The 14,677-nt window shown below is 39.7% G+C and overlaps 1 protein-coding gene across 4 annotated transcripts in view; it reads left to right on the top strand.

Annotated features, from left to right (window-relative positions):
* The window catches only part of Ablim3 (actin binding LIM protein family member 3), a 113,303-nt gene that overhangs the window by 34,877 nt on the left and 63,749 nt on the right, over positions 1-14,677 (top strand). For all 4 annotated transcript variants that reach the window (XM_090331259.1, XM_090331256.1, XM_090331257.1 and 1 more), the window contains one exon: positions 6,118-6,255. In XM_090331259.1, the coding sequence (XP_090187385.1) occupies positions 6,118-6,255 (138 nt within the window). The remainder of the gene's footprint in view (positions 1-6,117; positions 6,256-14,677) is intronic.

The raw sequence follows: 14,677 nt of genomic DNA, 5'->3' as shown, positions 1-14,677 counted from the left end.
TGACTCTCAAAAGAAAGAAAATTATGCAGGTAGGACATGGATAGAAAGAATATAACTTAGGCTGTAGTGCTTATAAGAGGAATCATGCCATGATTTGCTTTTAAAAGAGGTTAATCTGATACTATAACTCATGATCTAGTTTCAAGGTGAGGCCTGGGCGTGAAGAAACAGAAAGACACTTTGAGAAGATGTACAAAGGCATTTTGGGAGGGAGCCTTATAAATCAAGTATACAGTCTTCTCAGTGGCCAGGGATAGAGTTGACTTAGGAAGAGGTCAGATGATTTGCTCAAAATTAGAAAACTGGTAAAAGCAGAGAAGATACTGAGAATCAAGTTAGTGCCAAGAAGTTAATGAGAAGCATAGGAATGTGAAGAAAAACAGAGTGAAAGAGGGACTAGCAGGTGCAATAAGCCAGATACAGAATTAATTTGCTATAATGTTTCACTTGTGAGGCTTGAACTCGAGGCCTGGGTGCTGTCCCTTAACCTCTGTGCCCAAGACTAGTGCTGTCACTCTGTCACTTGAGCCATTGCTCCACTTCCAGTTTTTAAGTGGTTAATTGGTGATGAGTCTCACAGGGACTTTTCTACCCCACCTGGCTTTGAACCACCATCCTCAGACTTCAGCCTCCTGAGGATTGCAGGTGTGATTACAGGTTTGCTGTAATGTGTAACACACAGAATCCTGTAATTTACCAGGATGTTGGTCTCACCTCCCTTTCCAATATGTTGTTATGGTCCAACATAAATGGTCATCAAATGATCTCTTGTGGGAATAAGGCATAGTTTCTTATAGTATTTGATATACATATAATGGAGAACTTACTCTTTCCAACACACCATTTTAATCTCAAAGATACTGACAGCTGATTTTCTGTCTTAAAATTGTTTTACTGGGGCCAGGAGTTTGGCCTAGTGGTACAGTGCTTTCCTAGCATGCACCAAGACCTAGGTTTGATTTCTCAGTACCACACATATAGAAAAAGCCAGAAGTGGTACTGAGGCTCAAGTGGTAGAGCTCTAACCTTGAGAAAGTCCAAGGACAGCACTCAGGCCTTGCGCTCAAGGCCTGGGACTGGCAAAAAAAAAAATTATGGATAGCCATCACCAAATGGTTTTTTATTTTTATTTTTTGTTTTTTGTTTTTTGGGGGCGTTTCTTTTGTTGGTCATGGGGCTTGAACTCTGAGCCTGGGCACTGTCCCTGAGCTCTTCAGCTCAAGGGTACCGCCTGACCCCTAGAGCCACAGGTTAATTGGAGATAGTCTCATGAACTTTAGTACCCAGGCTGGCTTTGAAATGCAATCCTCAGATCTCAGCCTCCTGAGCAGCTAGGATTACAGGCATGAGTCACCATGCCCCGCCAAGTTTTCTTGTTTTTCATTCTTAGAAAGATTAGGATTGCTCAGTCATTCAAAATCCCCCAAAAGCTGTGATTTTTTTTAATTTTTTTAAGCTGTGACTTTTTGAAATCTGTATATATTGCACTGTTCAGACTCTTAGTTACAAATCAAATTCAAGAAGAGTAAGTATACTAAGTTAGTCGAACTCAAGTTGTTTTCAAATACAACTTTAAAACTCTACAGGGACAAAAAAATGAATAAGACAGAGATGGTATTCTTGAATTACTTTATACATGTTCTTCTGTATGAAAAGGATTCAGCCTGTTTTCCTTTCTTTACCTGGTGGTAAATTCTTTTAAGACTGTCAGCTGTAGCTGGGCACAGTGGCTCACACCTGTAATCCTAGCTACTCAGGAGGCTGAGATCTAAGGATCATGATTCAAAGCCAGCCTGGGCACAAAAGGACCTGAGATTCTTATCTCCAACTAACCTCTACAAAATGGAAAGTGTGGCTTGGCTCAAGGGTAGGGCGGTAGCCCTGAGCTGAAGAGCTCAGGGACAGCGCCCAGGTGGAGTTCAAGCCCAATGACCCACAAAAAGAAAATAAATAAATAAGTAAAATAAAACTATCAGCTGCAGCTAGCCACATGTGATTATTTAAATGTAAATGTGCACTAACATAATAGAAATTTGTATTAAAGTAAATTTGTGCTAATGTAATGGAAATGTGTATTAAGTTAAACGAATTTGAAATCTAGTTTTTCATATCCAGTTATCTAGTAGACATTTCAAGTGTCTAATAGCCACAAATGGCTGTTGATTTTTCTTCTGGATAGTGTCAATACAGACAGCCTCTCAGACAGTTCTACTGGAGAGCATTTCATAAAGGCTGGAAATGAGAATGGCTCCCTCTGGGCTCCCTTGATTAACCAAATAATTCTGAAAGAAACCAGAGGTTCCCTTCGTGCTTCACAGGAACATGTCACATCATTCATATTTCTAAGCTTGGCAATGTCATAGGCTATCTCACAGTTGAAGAGAACTAATGCCCTGTGAGGTTTATGGACACCTTTATATAGTACTCTCAAAAGTAAGTAGCTCCAACATGTGCAATAGTTTGAAAATGTTACCAGTAACTCAACTTGGAATTCAAAAGATATTTGCCCATGAGATAAATGTTATAAATCATGTGGCCAAACCTTGATACTCACAGATAACAACCTGCAGAAATTAACAGTCAATTTTCAGCATGTGGGGTGAGAGATATGGATAGTAATGGCATGTTTGTTTGGCATGCGCTACGCCCTAGGTTTTTATCAGTAGACACACACGCGCACACACACGCACACACACACACACACACACTCAATCAGCATTCATGGAAATTATACACTAGTAGGGATATATGACACACTTCCCTCCATACACACCTACACATCAAGTAAGAGTTGATTATGTTCCTGATCTAATTCACCAGGAATAGGAGATGCCTGGCTTCCTTGACCCCAGAGTTCCTCTCAGCACTGCCTGGCTAGGGAAAGATCTTGCCACAACTGTGAGATCAAATTCTCTGCCTTCTTCCAGTCATATCTTACATTGCTGACCTGGGAGGAACTGTACCAGCATGCCTGAATTTCTGTTTGTGGGCCAGTTGACACAGATCAGACACTGCTGAAGCTTTGATAACTCTCAATAACTCCCGATCAGCATTCTCATCCTAAAAGATGTCATACAGTTAGTATTTCTCCAAAATATCTATTTTCTATCCCTTTACTCTGACTTGGTCTTTTTGATCTTGGTGAGTTCTGACTGAGAACCATGCTCACAAAGCCACTTCCCTATCAAATCAAATCAAATGAGAACAAAATCAAACTGATTTTGGAAGTTAGTTGTTAAACCCTAAGGCAGGTTTCATTCCAACAGGCAGATGAAAACCTGCAGTGATTCTAGAGAAAATCTCAGACATGCCAAGCTTTTGTCCTCAGTAGTAGGGGGTGATGGTTCTGTGTGTTCTAATTTATTTTCAGGCTCACATCTACCTTGGCAACAGTAAGTCAGCACATTGCTCATCTAAACAGGGTTATTTTTTTCTCACAAATTGGAGGAGGTGGAGGGAATGAAATATTTTCCAGGGGACATTGACAGGAATCAGCAAAAGAAGGAAATAGGATTGGACTGAAAAGGACAGGAAGGCTTAGTCTGAGCTATGGGACAATGTGATATTTACGACACCTTTGAACATTGTTGGGGAATGGAATATACCATTCAGTGACTTCATTAACACTTTGGTTACCTAGCTAATTCACTTCTTATTTTGTCTTGAATTCAAGAGAGGAAAAACAAGGATTTGAAAAATGGAAAGGAAGATTGGGGGACAGATATTCCTCCCTCACCCTAGTTAGTGAAATTGTCAAACAAAACCAAATACAGAGATAAGCAACCAGCTCTTTACCCTACAGCACACACGACTCAGGGAACCAGTGTACAGAATATTTTCAGAATCCCTGTTTGCCTGTTCTCCTTTTTAAAAGAAAAGAGAGGATGAAATCAGTTGTAGAGAACATACGCCTCTTTGAGGCTAAGAAGATAGGGGATAGCATGCAATAAATACACCGAATACGCCAAGTGCCAGGTACATAGGTCACGTGGGATAGACTGGGTTGTACTACAGCAATGAAAAGTCTTAGAAATCAAGACAGCAATGATTTGTTCTACTTTTTTTTTTTTTACTAGTTGTGGGGTTCGAAGTCAGGGCCTGGATGCAGTCCCTGAGCTTCTTTCTCAAGGCTAACTACCACTTGAGCTACAGCTCCACTTCTGGTAATTTGGGGTGCTTAACTGGAAATAAGTCTCATGGGCTTTTCTGCCTGGGCTGGCTTCAAACCACCATGCTCAGATCTCAGCCTCCTGAATAGCTAGGATTACAGCCGTGAGCCATTAGCACTCAGCTTCTGATATATGTTCATGTTAGGTTTGATGGAACTCTGCTCCGTGACTCATCAATCAGGGATTCAGGCTAATGGATCCTGTGCCATCATCAAGGCATCTGTTACTCATTGCTGGGTGAGGGGAAAGGCAATAAGGCAGATCATATACTGGCACCTAAGGCTTCCAACTGGAAGCGAAACACAATTTTCACTCATATTTCATTGGTAAGCCAGTTGCCATGTGCAATCCTTTGTGTGCCTAGAAGGAAATATTCACATTTCATACAAGAGAAAACATTACCAGGCTAGGTTAACAACTCCTGAAAGATGAGATTTCCTTTGTGGTTCAAGGTTACTATGAGTTCCTGTTAACTTAGGATGTACTCAACCAGGAACTCTACCTGTATAAATGATAGATACCAATTTCTCTCCACCCAGAATTCTTTATAACCAGAATAGAAGTAAGCCTTCAAACAGAGCATGAGCTGGTGTTTTATATTTCTGTTTTCACCAAGTTATTATTTTCCCTGGATCTCCAGAAGATTTAATTTCTTGCTGTCAAACTTATCTTAGCAGCTCATACCTATGTGGGGTTGGACCACATCACTGTGAATATCCTTCCACCCTGAAATTTTGTTATCTAGGCGAGAGTCTATTATTAACTGCTAGAAGACCAGAGGTTAGGATGATCAAACCACATATATTCTTAGGTTTAAAAAAAATAGATCTTGAAATGGAGCCATGTGCAGATCTTAACAGAGGATTAGTAGACTCTTTAGTTTACTAGAGCTCTTATGTATCACCAAATGCTAATATGGCACTCCAGTTCCCAGTAAATAAGCTGTACTGCCATCACCATCTACTGTGACCATCTACCTTCATTTTATACATGAGAAAACTGGGGCCAAGAGGAGCTCTAACTTGATTCACTCAAAAGCCAGGTAAAGACAGTGATAGTCACTATTTCGTTGAGATAATTACAATACCCAAATTCCCTTTGACAAGTTTGGGGCCTAATTTGATCCAGAGCTCACCCAAGAAATGATATTTCTGAATCATTTGCCTTGAAATACAATCATGCATTAATGGCAGGAACTTTTTGAGAAATACATTGTTATTTTGCCATTATGTGAACATCATAGCCTGTATGCATTACACAAATCTAGATAACACTGGTTCATTATCCAACATGGCTTCCTGACCAAGGCTGCTTGAAGCTGCTGCTGGCATACTGTTACACACTACAATTTTTCATGTAAGTCAAAGGATTACACTCCCAAATCACAGGTGTACAGTGTCGTAAATAGCAAAAACAGTAACATGATCATTTATCATCATTGTTTAGTATGCACTGTACATCATTATCTGTGTGAAACTCACATTATCAGCAGGGCAGCAGGTTTATACTAGCAACACCATACAAATAATTATACTGCATTGGCACTAAGGCAATAGGAGTTTCTCAGCTCCTAATATCATGGCCCTACAATGTTTGAATGTGGTATATCGGACATTGATATGTGGTTATCTGCATTTGATTGTACTCAACTTCCTCTTTCATTTCTCTTCATTCAGGGCTTTGACCTCTTTTATCACAAGGAAAAGCTATGCTTTGCCTATTGCTTTACCTGCTTAGGATGTTTATGGCTTCTCTTAGTGGTCTTCAATAATGCTGCCTTAGCCTGATCCCCCAATCTAAAGTTATTATATAATTATGTGGTAGTATATTATAGCTAAGCACTTCAGCGTTTTCTGTGTTTTTCTCTTTAGTTGAAGTTGTAATAAATACTTATGGCAGACATTTTAAAGAGAGTCTAAGGATAGTCATCTCTTGTTTCTTCCTGCAGTTCCTTATCAGCAGAATCCTTACAACCCCCGGGGCAGCTCCAGTGTCATCCAGTGCTACCGCTGTGGAGACACCTGCAAAGGGGAAGTGGTTCGAGTCCACAACAACCACTTCCACATCAGATGCTTCACCTGTCAAGGTAAGAGGCCCAGTTTCCCAGCTCCCTTCTCTGATTCCTGACCACGCTGCCTACCGGCACAGGCACAGGAACAGCAAACTTGCTGGCCCTTGAGATATCTATAAAGGCCTGATAAGGCTTTGTCTTCTCTTAATAGGAGAACTCTCCCTTAAGTAGTGTGGAGTGAAGCAGGAGGTTAGGGTGGGTTGAGTGTGGGGAACAATCCTACCTGTTTTAACTTGCACATCTGAAAAGACTTCTGGCTTGTCCCTATGAATGGATTTAAGAGTGAATACTAGTGAAAGTGACCTTGGCTTAAACCCCGTTGGATTCTGTACCTATTCTGTGACACTGTGACAATCCCCAAAGCTTATGTCTAATAAGAAGATTGATCTTGATTTTAGGAAGGTTTGTAAAGCAGACAGAAGAAAACAGATGGTTTACAGCTGGCCTAGGCTGTGTCATAGAATCCAAGACTCAGCCTGGTGAGAGTTCCTAAGGAAGAAAGAGCATCTAAAAGAACCTGGAGAGTCTCTGGCTCAGGAACCCACATTCCCTACCACCAGAGGGACAAATGCCTCTGCTGCTACCCTTCCAGTTCTCTGAACCCAAGCTTCCCTGCCCACAGAACAAGTATTCTTGGATTGCTTGTGGGTTACCAAGTGGTTAAGCAAAAACCTGTAATTAAAAAAAAAAAAAAAAAGAATTATCAAGGGTTGGGTAGTAGCCTTGAGCTGAAGAGCTCAGGGATAATGCTCAGGCCCAGAGTTCATGTCCCGTCTCACACACACACACACACACACACACACACACACACACACACACACACACACACACACAAAAGACCTTGTAATTTCTACCTGTGGGTCCTACTTTATATTTATCCCATGAACTACATTTCCAGTGCTAGTTAACAGGCCCTCCTGTGTTTCACTATATTTCAGGTCCTTGAATTGGGCCTCATCATGAAATCATAAAGTGATTTCAATCCATGGCTCATCCTGGAGGTTTCCTCTTTGATTCTTGTCGTCACAAACCTTAAAGCATCAGGCCCAGAGCAGATCACAAGTCTTGAGGTTCTGCATATTCAACAAGTACCACATTTCTGTTGATGTGAATGACTCTAAATTGAATTCCTGAGAAGCTACTTCACGCAGTTAATTTATACTGAATGCATTGATAATCAAAACTACCAGATCTTTTCATATTAATACTGTTTTAGTCCACTGTATCTGACACTGGCTTTCCCTGCCATGGAGAAAAATCCTCAGCTTCTCTCTTTATAATCTAACTAATCTTTACACAATATACGTATTGTATAAACATATTGGCATATATTTTAATTGGTAGGATTTTTATTTCATACTGAGAATTGGCAAACACATTAGACCAAGTCGAACTTCAAGAGTATGTTGACAAATGACGTATTTTATATCCTCAGGTACTGAGATAGAGCAAAAGATAAAGACATAAATGAAATTGTCCTATGGATGTATTCTTAAGGAAGTGTTATCTGTTAACCTTTTGCTTACACATCAACATGAAATGGTTGCCAGGTACCGGTGGCTCAGACCTGTAATCCTAGCTACTCAGAAGGCTGAGATCTAAGGATCACCATTTAAAGCCAACCCAGGTAGGAAGGTGTATGAGACTCATCTCCAATTAACCACCATAAAGCTAAAAGTGGTAGTGCTGTGCTTCAACTGATAGAGTAATAACCTTAAGCATTAAGGACAGTGCCCAGCCCCTGAATTCAAGTCCCAGGACTTGTATACACACACACACACACACACACACACACACACACACACACACAAGGCAGCATAATTGTTGACCTGTGCCTCCCTCTGGTTTCTCATCCTCTTCCATGCTGGCATGGGTCATTCACATATATGAATATATGATGGTCTCAGGGTACAAGAGAGCAAGCTTTGAAATTTTGAGTCTCATTTCTCACATGTCAACCCAGACTCAAGGTCATAAGACACTGTCTGCCTTTTGTGGAAGGATCTTCACATCAGGATGCAAGGGTGTGAATGAAAAGAAGGAATAATTTGGCCATTTTGACAATCTAACAGCAAGTGTCTATAGTAACTCTTTCAATGGAGATGTGAAAGCATTTTTCTAAATACATTCTATGTCAACTTGCTTAGGGACAACAACAAATAACAGGAGGTTGGTTCCCAGCAGTAACCAATAAGGAAAATAGTTACCCTAATAAAACTTCTCATTTGAAATCCCTAAAATTTCTGTACAATTCTTATTAAAACTCTTTAACACGTACTACCAGGCTCACATGAAAAGAAAAGATCTTCAGAGGTGAGAAGCAGAATGAGGTATGACTTCCAGTGTGGTTCCAGTGTCACATTTCATTCTCAGTTTATGTTCAACCTTGAATGCCTTGAGATTTTTTTCTTTATGTGTAAGTAGATCCTAGAGAAATACTGACACACCTAGAGCTGACCAAAGTGGGAATCTAATGTGATCTATGTGTACATCTGAGATTTCCCTCTGTAGAAATTTTACTCTTCGTGTATGACAGGTGAAAATAAATGTTCTGTAAAAGTTTCTAGCAAGAAAACTTGCTTGGTGGATTCAATGCTTACATGATTCATACATGATATCCATGCTGTGCATTTCACATAAATTTTTTAAAGTAGCGAAATGGTATTTAAAAGGAATTCACACACTTGGCGAACATCAGTCCTCTTTGGAGATCTTGACCTTAATCAAGATCTTAAGGAACTCCCATAGATTACATTATTAGGAAAACAAGTAACTCAGTCAAAAATAACAGGCTCATGCCTGTAATCCAGTTACTCAGGAGGCTGAGATCTGAGGGTTGTGGTTCAAAGCCAGCTCAGGCAGGAAGTCCATGAGACTCTTACCTCCAATTAACCAGTAAAATTTCAAAGTGCAGCTGTAGCTCAAATGGTAGAACACTGGCTATGAGTGACAAAGCCAAGGGACATGGTTCAGACCCTGGGTTTAAGCCCTAGGGCCAGCATAAAAATAAGCAAATCCTGAAAGAGAGAGAGCCCACAGAAACAATGAAGGGCAAAACAAGAACATCAAAGACTGTATACTGGAATTTGCACTCATTATAAAATAACTGCATAATTAACTCTGCTGGAAAATATAAAAGAAACACACCTACGCACATCAGAATGAAGTTTCAAATCATCAAAGACAAAGAGATCATCTGTAAAGTAGCCAGATCACCTGTCTCTGTGTGGTAACTAGACTGACAGCAGAATTCTTAATAGCAAGGAACAAACTAGAAAACAATAGAATAATATCTCTCATGTACCGAATAAATAACTGTCAAGATAGGATTATGTATTCAGCCAAACTCTATCTTCAACAAAGGCCAACCCACAGATAACATTATGTTTACTGATGAAAGACTGAATGTTTCCCTGGGAGATCAAGTACAAGACAAGAATGTCTGCTGTCATCGCTTCTATTCAACCTTTCACTACAGGTTCATGCTAGGTTAATTAGGCAAGAAAATGAAACAAAAGCTATCCAGACTGAGAAAGGAGAAAACGTTCTCAGTTTGCACACAAGGTGATGTCATATGTAGCAGATCCTAAGGAATGCACTAAAAAACTCTAAGAACTAGTAAATTCATTGATGTTTCAGAATACAAGATCAATCCACCAAGACCAATTGTATTTTTATATACAATCTGATCTCACGTACAACCTGAAAACAATTCTGCTTTCCATTGCATCAAAAGTAAACTGTATACAAATAAACTTAACAAAATAAATGCAAACTTATGCTATGATAACTACAAAACATTGCACAGGTGGAAAGTCACTCCTGGTTCATATTGTTGAATGGAGAGACTTAATGTTATTAAGATGGCTACACTCTTCAGGAGAAATCTGCCAGCTGAATGCTTAGCTCAAGAAGTCATCATAGGGCCAGGAGTTTGGCCTTGTGGTAGAGTGCTTGCCTAGTATGCAAAAAGACTCAGGTTCTGTTCCTCAGTACCATATACAGAGAAAAAAAGCCAGAAGTGGTGCTGTGGCTCAAGTGGCAGAGCTCTGGCCTTGAGAAAGCCCAATGACAGTGCTCAGGCCGAGTTCAAGACCCAGGACTGGAAAAAAAAAAAAAGAAGTCATAACAATGCCCTAGACTGGTAGTTCTAAGCAGTGGAAATTCATCATCTCACACTTCTGAAAACCAGAAAGCCCCAGATTGGTCAGTGTGGTTGGGATCTGCTGAGGGTCTTTTCCCTGACTTTCTAATGGTCACCATCCTTTTGCATCTTCAGATGACAGACAGACAGACAGACGGACAGACAGATGGACGGCAGACAGACACCTCCCTGGTTTTTCTTTCTATAAGAACTCTAATCCCATCCCTGGTGGTCCTGCCCTCAGGACCAAGTCTATACTTAATTATCTCCAAAGTCATCACCCTGGTAGCTAGGGCTTCCATGTGTAACTGTGACAGCATCACAATTCAGCCCATCCCACATGTGATCTCTATTAGCATCCCAACTGGCTTCAAGGCAGCAAATGACAGGCTAGTGTGGAATTGCCATAAAAATCCTAGAATGGAACAATATTGTAGAACCCCCACTTCTCACCATCAAAACTTGCAGGGCTGATAGTTTGGCCTAGTGGTTAAAGTGCTTGCCTAGCATGCACAAAGACCTGGGTTCGATTCCTTGGTACCACATACATAGAAAAAGCTGGAAGTGTTGCTGTGGCTCAAGTGGTAGAGCTCTAGCCTTGAGAACGCACAAGGACAGTGCTCAGGCCCTGAGTTCAAGCCTCGGGACTGGCCAAAATAATTAACACTTAAAAAAATAAAACACAACAACTTGCTACAAGATTATAAGGTGATAACACAGAGATAGACATAGAAACCAATAGAACTCAGTCAAGAATCCAGAAATAAGCTTTTCCATTTATGGCCAGTTAATTTCCAACATCGGTGCCAAGATAATTTAAGAGAGAAAGAATCATCTTTTTCAACAAATGGTACTGGAAAAGCTGAATATCCCTAGACATAAAAAATAAAAAAGACTGTTTCTTTGCACATGAATAGAACACAACTCAAATGGAATCAAAGGCTTAAATGTAGGAACTAAAACTATAAAAATTCTTAGGCCAAAATAGAAGAATAAGTCTTTGTGACTCTGAGTTGAGCAGAATTTTATATATGGCATGAAAAGCACAAGCAGCTAAAGAAAATTAAATGTTTTCAACTAGCAAAATTTAATAACCTTGTGCTTCAAAATACACAATCAGAAATGTAAAAATATAGTCCATAAGATGAAAGTATTTGCAATCCATATGTGTGATAATAAAAAAAAACACTTGTGTTTAAGCTGTGAAAAGGATGCTTATAATTTAATAATAAAGGCAGCCCAATCTGAAAATGAGCACAGGACTTGTGAGACATTTCTCCAAGGAAGTTATGCAAATGTTCAAGAAGCAGAAACAGAAAACGTTCTCTATCATTAGCCATCAAAAACATGCAAATCAGGGCCGGGAGTTTGGCCTAGTGCTAGAGTGCTTGCCTGGCATGCATGAAGACCCGGGTTCAATTCCTCAGTACCACGTACATAGAAAAAAGCCGGAAGTGGTGCTGAGGCTCAAGTGGTAGAGCTCTAGCCTTGAGAAAGTACAAGGACAGTGCTCAGGCCCTGAGCTCAAGCCTAGGACTGGCAAAAAAAAAACCATGCAAATCAAACTGCAATGAGATATCCTTTCCTTTCCCACTCAGATGGCTGTAAACAAAAGGATGAGAATACAAGTGTTCATAAAGATATGTAGATCTCTCATCTGGATCTCTCATCTGCTTGTTGGTGGGAATGTAAAATAGTATAGCTCCTAAAACTGAATGAAGTGACATACACTTGTAAATCTAGCTGTTTGTAAACCCAGCTTCTGGTGATTCACGCTTATAATCCTAGCTAGTCAAGAGGTGGAGATGTGAAGATCATGATTCAAAGGTAGCCCAGTCAAGAAAGTCTTTGAGTCACTTACTGTGGTTCAAATGGCAGAGCATTAGCCTTGAACTATAGAAAGCTCAATTGTACTATGCAATGTGTGGGTGGGGATAGGAGGGAAAAAGTGGGAGAGAGCCAACCAAAAAAGTGACCCCAGGACTGGCATAAGAGCAAACAAACAAACAAAAAAGACATGCCAATGGAAGCTAAGCATGGTAATGCCTATAATCCTAGTTTCTCAGGAAGTAGAGATTGGGAAGCTTAAGATTATAGTGCAAGGACAATCCAGACCCTCTCACAACAAAAAAACTTGGCGTGAGTAGTTGGTTTGTACCTCTCATCCCAGCTACCGGATAGTATCTCAGGCTATCCCAGTATAAAACAAGACCCTATTTTAAAAGTAACAAAAGGGCTAGAAGCATGGCGCAAGTAGTAGATTGCTTGGCTGGCAAGTGTAGGCTCTGAATTCATATACCAATAAGAGAGAGACAGAGGGGGGGAGAGATTTTGCAGTCATATATATAAAAAATATGTGGACCTTTATAGATCTTTATTCCAATAATCAATTACTAAAAAAGCAAAAGAAAACCTGGAAACATTTAAATACACTGATTAGGTAATGCCTTAATAGGTATTTTTGTTGTTTTAAGTTACTAAGAGTAATGAGATTTTAGAGATATATTATGAAGTACTAATACCAAAAAGAGAACACATAAAATTACCATATACCAGGGCAGGGAATTTAGCCTAGTGATAGAGTGCTTAACTAGCACACACGAAGATCTGGGTTCAGTTCCTTGATACCACCTACATAGAAAAGGCTGGAAGTGGTGCTGTGGCTCAAGAGGTAGAGCGCTAGCCTTGAGAAAGCCCAAGGATAGTGCTCAGGTTCTCAGTTCAAGTCCTGGGACTAGCAAGAAAAAGTACCATATATAGAATAAATGAAGAAAGGAAATTATATTTTTGTACATAAACATTTACAGCTGGGCGCCAATGGCTCACCCATATAATCCTAGTTACTCAGAAGGCTGAGATTTGAGGATCACAGTTCAAAGCCATCTCAGGCACTCATAGTCCGTGAGATTCTTATCTCCAATTAAGCACCAGGAAACCAGAAATGGTGCTGTGGCTCAAGTGGTAGAATGTTAGCCTTGAGCTGAAGAGCTCAGGGATAGAACCCAGGCCCAGAGTTCAAGTCCCCCCCCACACACACACACAAACATTTACACTAAAAAGAAAAAAAATTAAGAATAAACCTTAATCAGGTGTAAGTGGCTCAGATCTGTAATCCTAGCTGCTCAAGAGGTCACAGTTCAAAGTCAGTACAGGCAGGCAAGTCTGTGAAACTTGTATCTTTCATTAACTAGCAAAAAAAGAGGAAGTTGAGCTCAAGTGGTAGAGAATTAGCCTTGAGTGAAAAAGCTATGGGACACAGCTCAGGCCCTGAGTTCAAGTCCATATGAACATACACACACATACAAAGTTTTTCAAAATTGTATAAGCTACTGTGACAAAAATTATATTTTTCCCAGCTTTAAAAGTACTTCATGTAATTATATTGTAATGCCAAGTTCTTTTTTTTTTATTCTCGGGATAATGTACAGAGAGGTTACAGATATATTCATCAGATAGTAGGTACATTACCTCTCGCACATTGAAAAATTATATTTTTTAAAATTTATAAAACATCCTCAGAAAAGATGTTAATGAAAACATAAAAGAAATACCAAGAAGATGACAATTCAGTTCCATCCCAGATAAACTATAGACACAAGGCAATTCTAATATAGTGCACAAAAGTTTCCCATAAATAGGAAGAACTTAGTTAATTGTTTACTTGGCAAAGGACCAGACACAATTCACATTCTACAAAACAGCAACAGATCCAAGAGTCCTGTTCTGCGAGATACACTTGCTTACTGTATAAGCTATTAAGATGGTGTGTCTTGGGTTAAGGACAGATGAATACAGCAACAGAACTGAAGACAGAAGCCAAAACCACCCTTCCACGTGTGCGGAAACATGCTTTTTGCAGATCAGTAGGGAACAATTAAAGTGTTAGATAAATGACACAGACATGATTAAATATCCACATGGGAAACTGGATAGCTACTGTAAGCTGTTCACTAATGTCAAACCCAGATGGAGCAACAGCACGGATGTGAAAAACAATAGAAGTTTCAGAAGACAATGTAGATGATATCTTCTCTAGAATTTTACGGTAGGGAAGAGTTTCTTAAATATGCTACTGAAAATGTAAATGATAAAGGAAAAGAATAAACAATTTGACCATCTAAAACCTGAAGACTCTGGTTTATTCACAATACTACAAGAAAAAGGAAACTCAGTAGTATAAACCTGTCATCTTAGCACTAGAGAAGGCTAAAGCAAGAGAAATGTTGAGTTCAAGACTATTTTGGGACACATAATGGGATCCCATCTCAAAAGAAACAGAAGGAATCATTGATG

Source organism: Megascapheus bottae, chromosome 4, assembly GCF_031878675.1.
Source record: "Megascapheus bottae isolate mThoBot1 chromosome 4, mThoBot2.hap1, whole genome shotgun sequence".
In the NCBI taxonomy this organism is placed as follows: Eukaryota; Metazoa; Chordata; class Mammalia; order Rodentia; family Geomyidae; genus Megascapheus; species Megascapheus bottae.
Note: the sequence above shows the minus strand (reverse complement) of the source record. Positions and strands in the feature narration are given on the sequence as shown.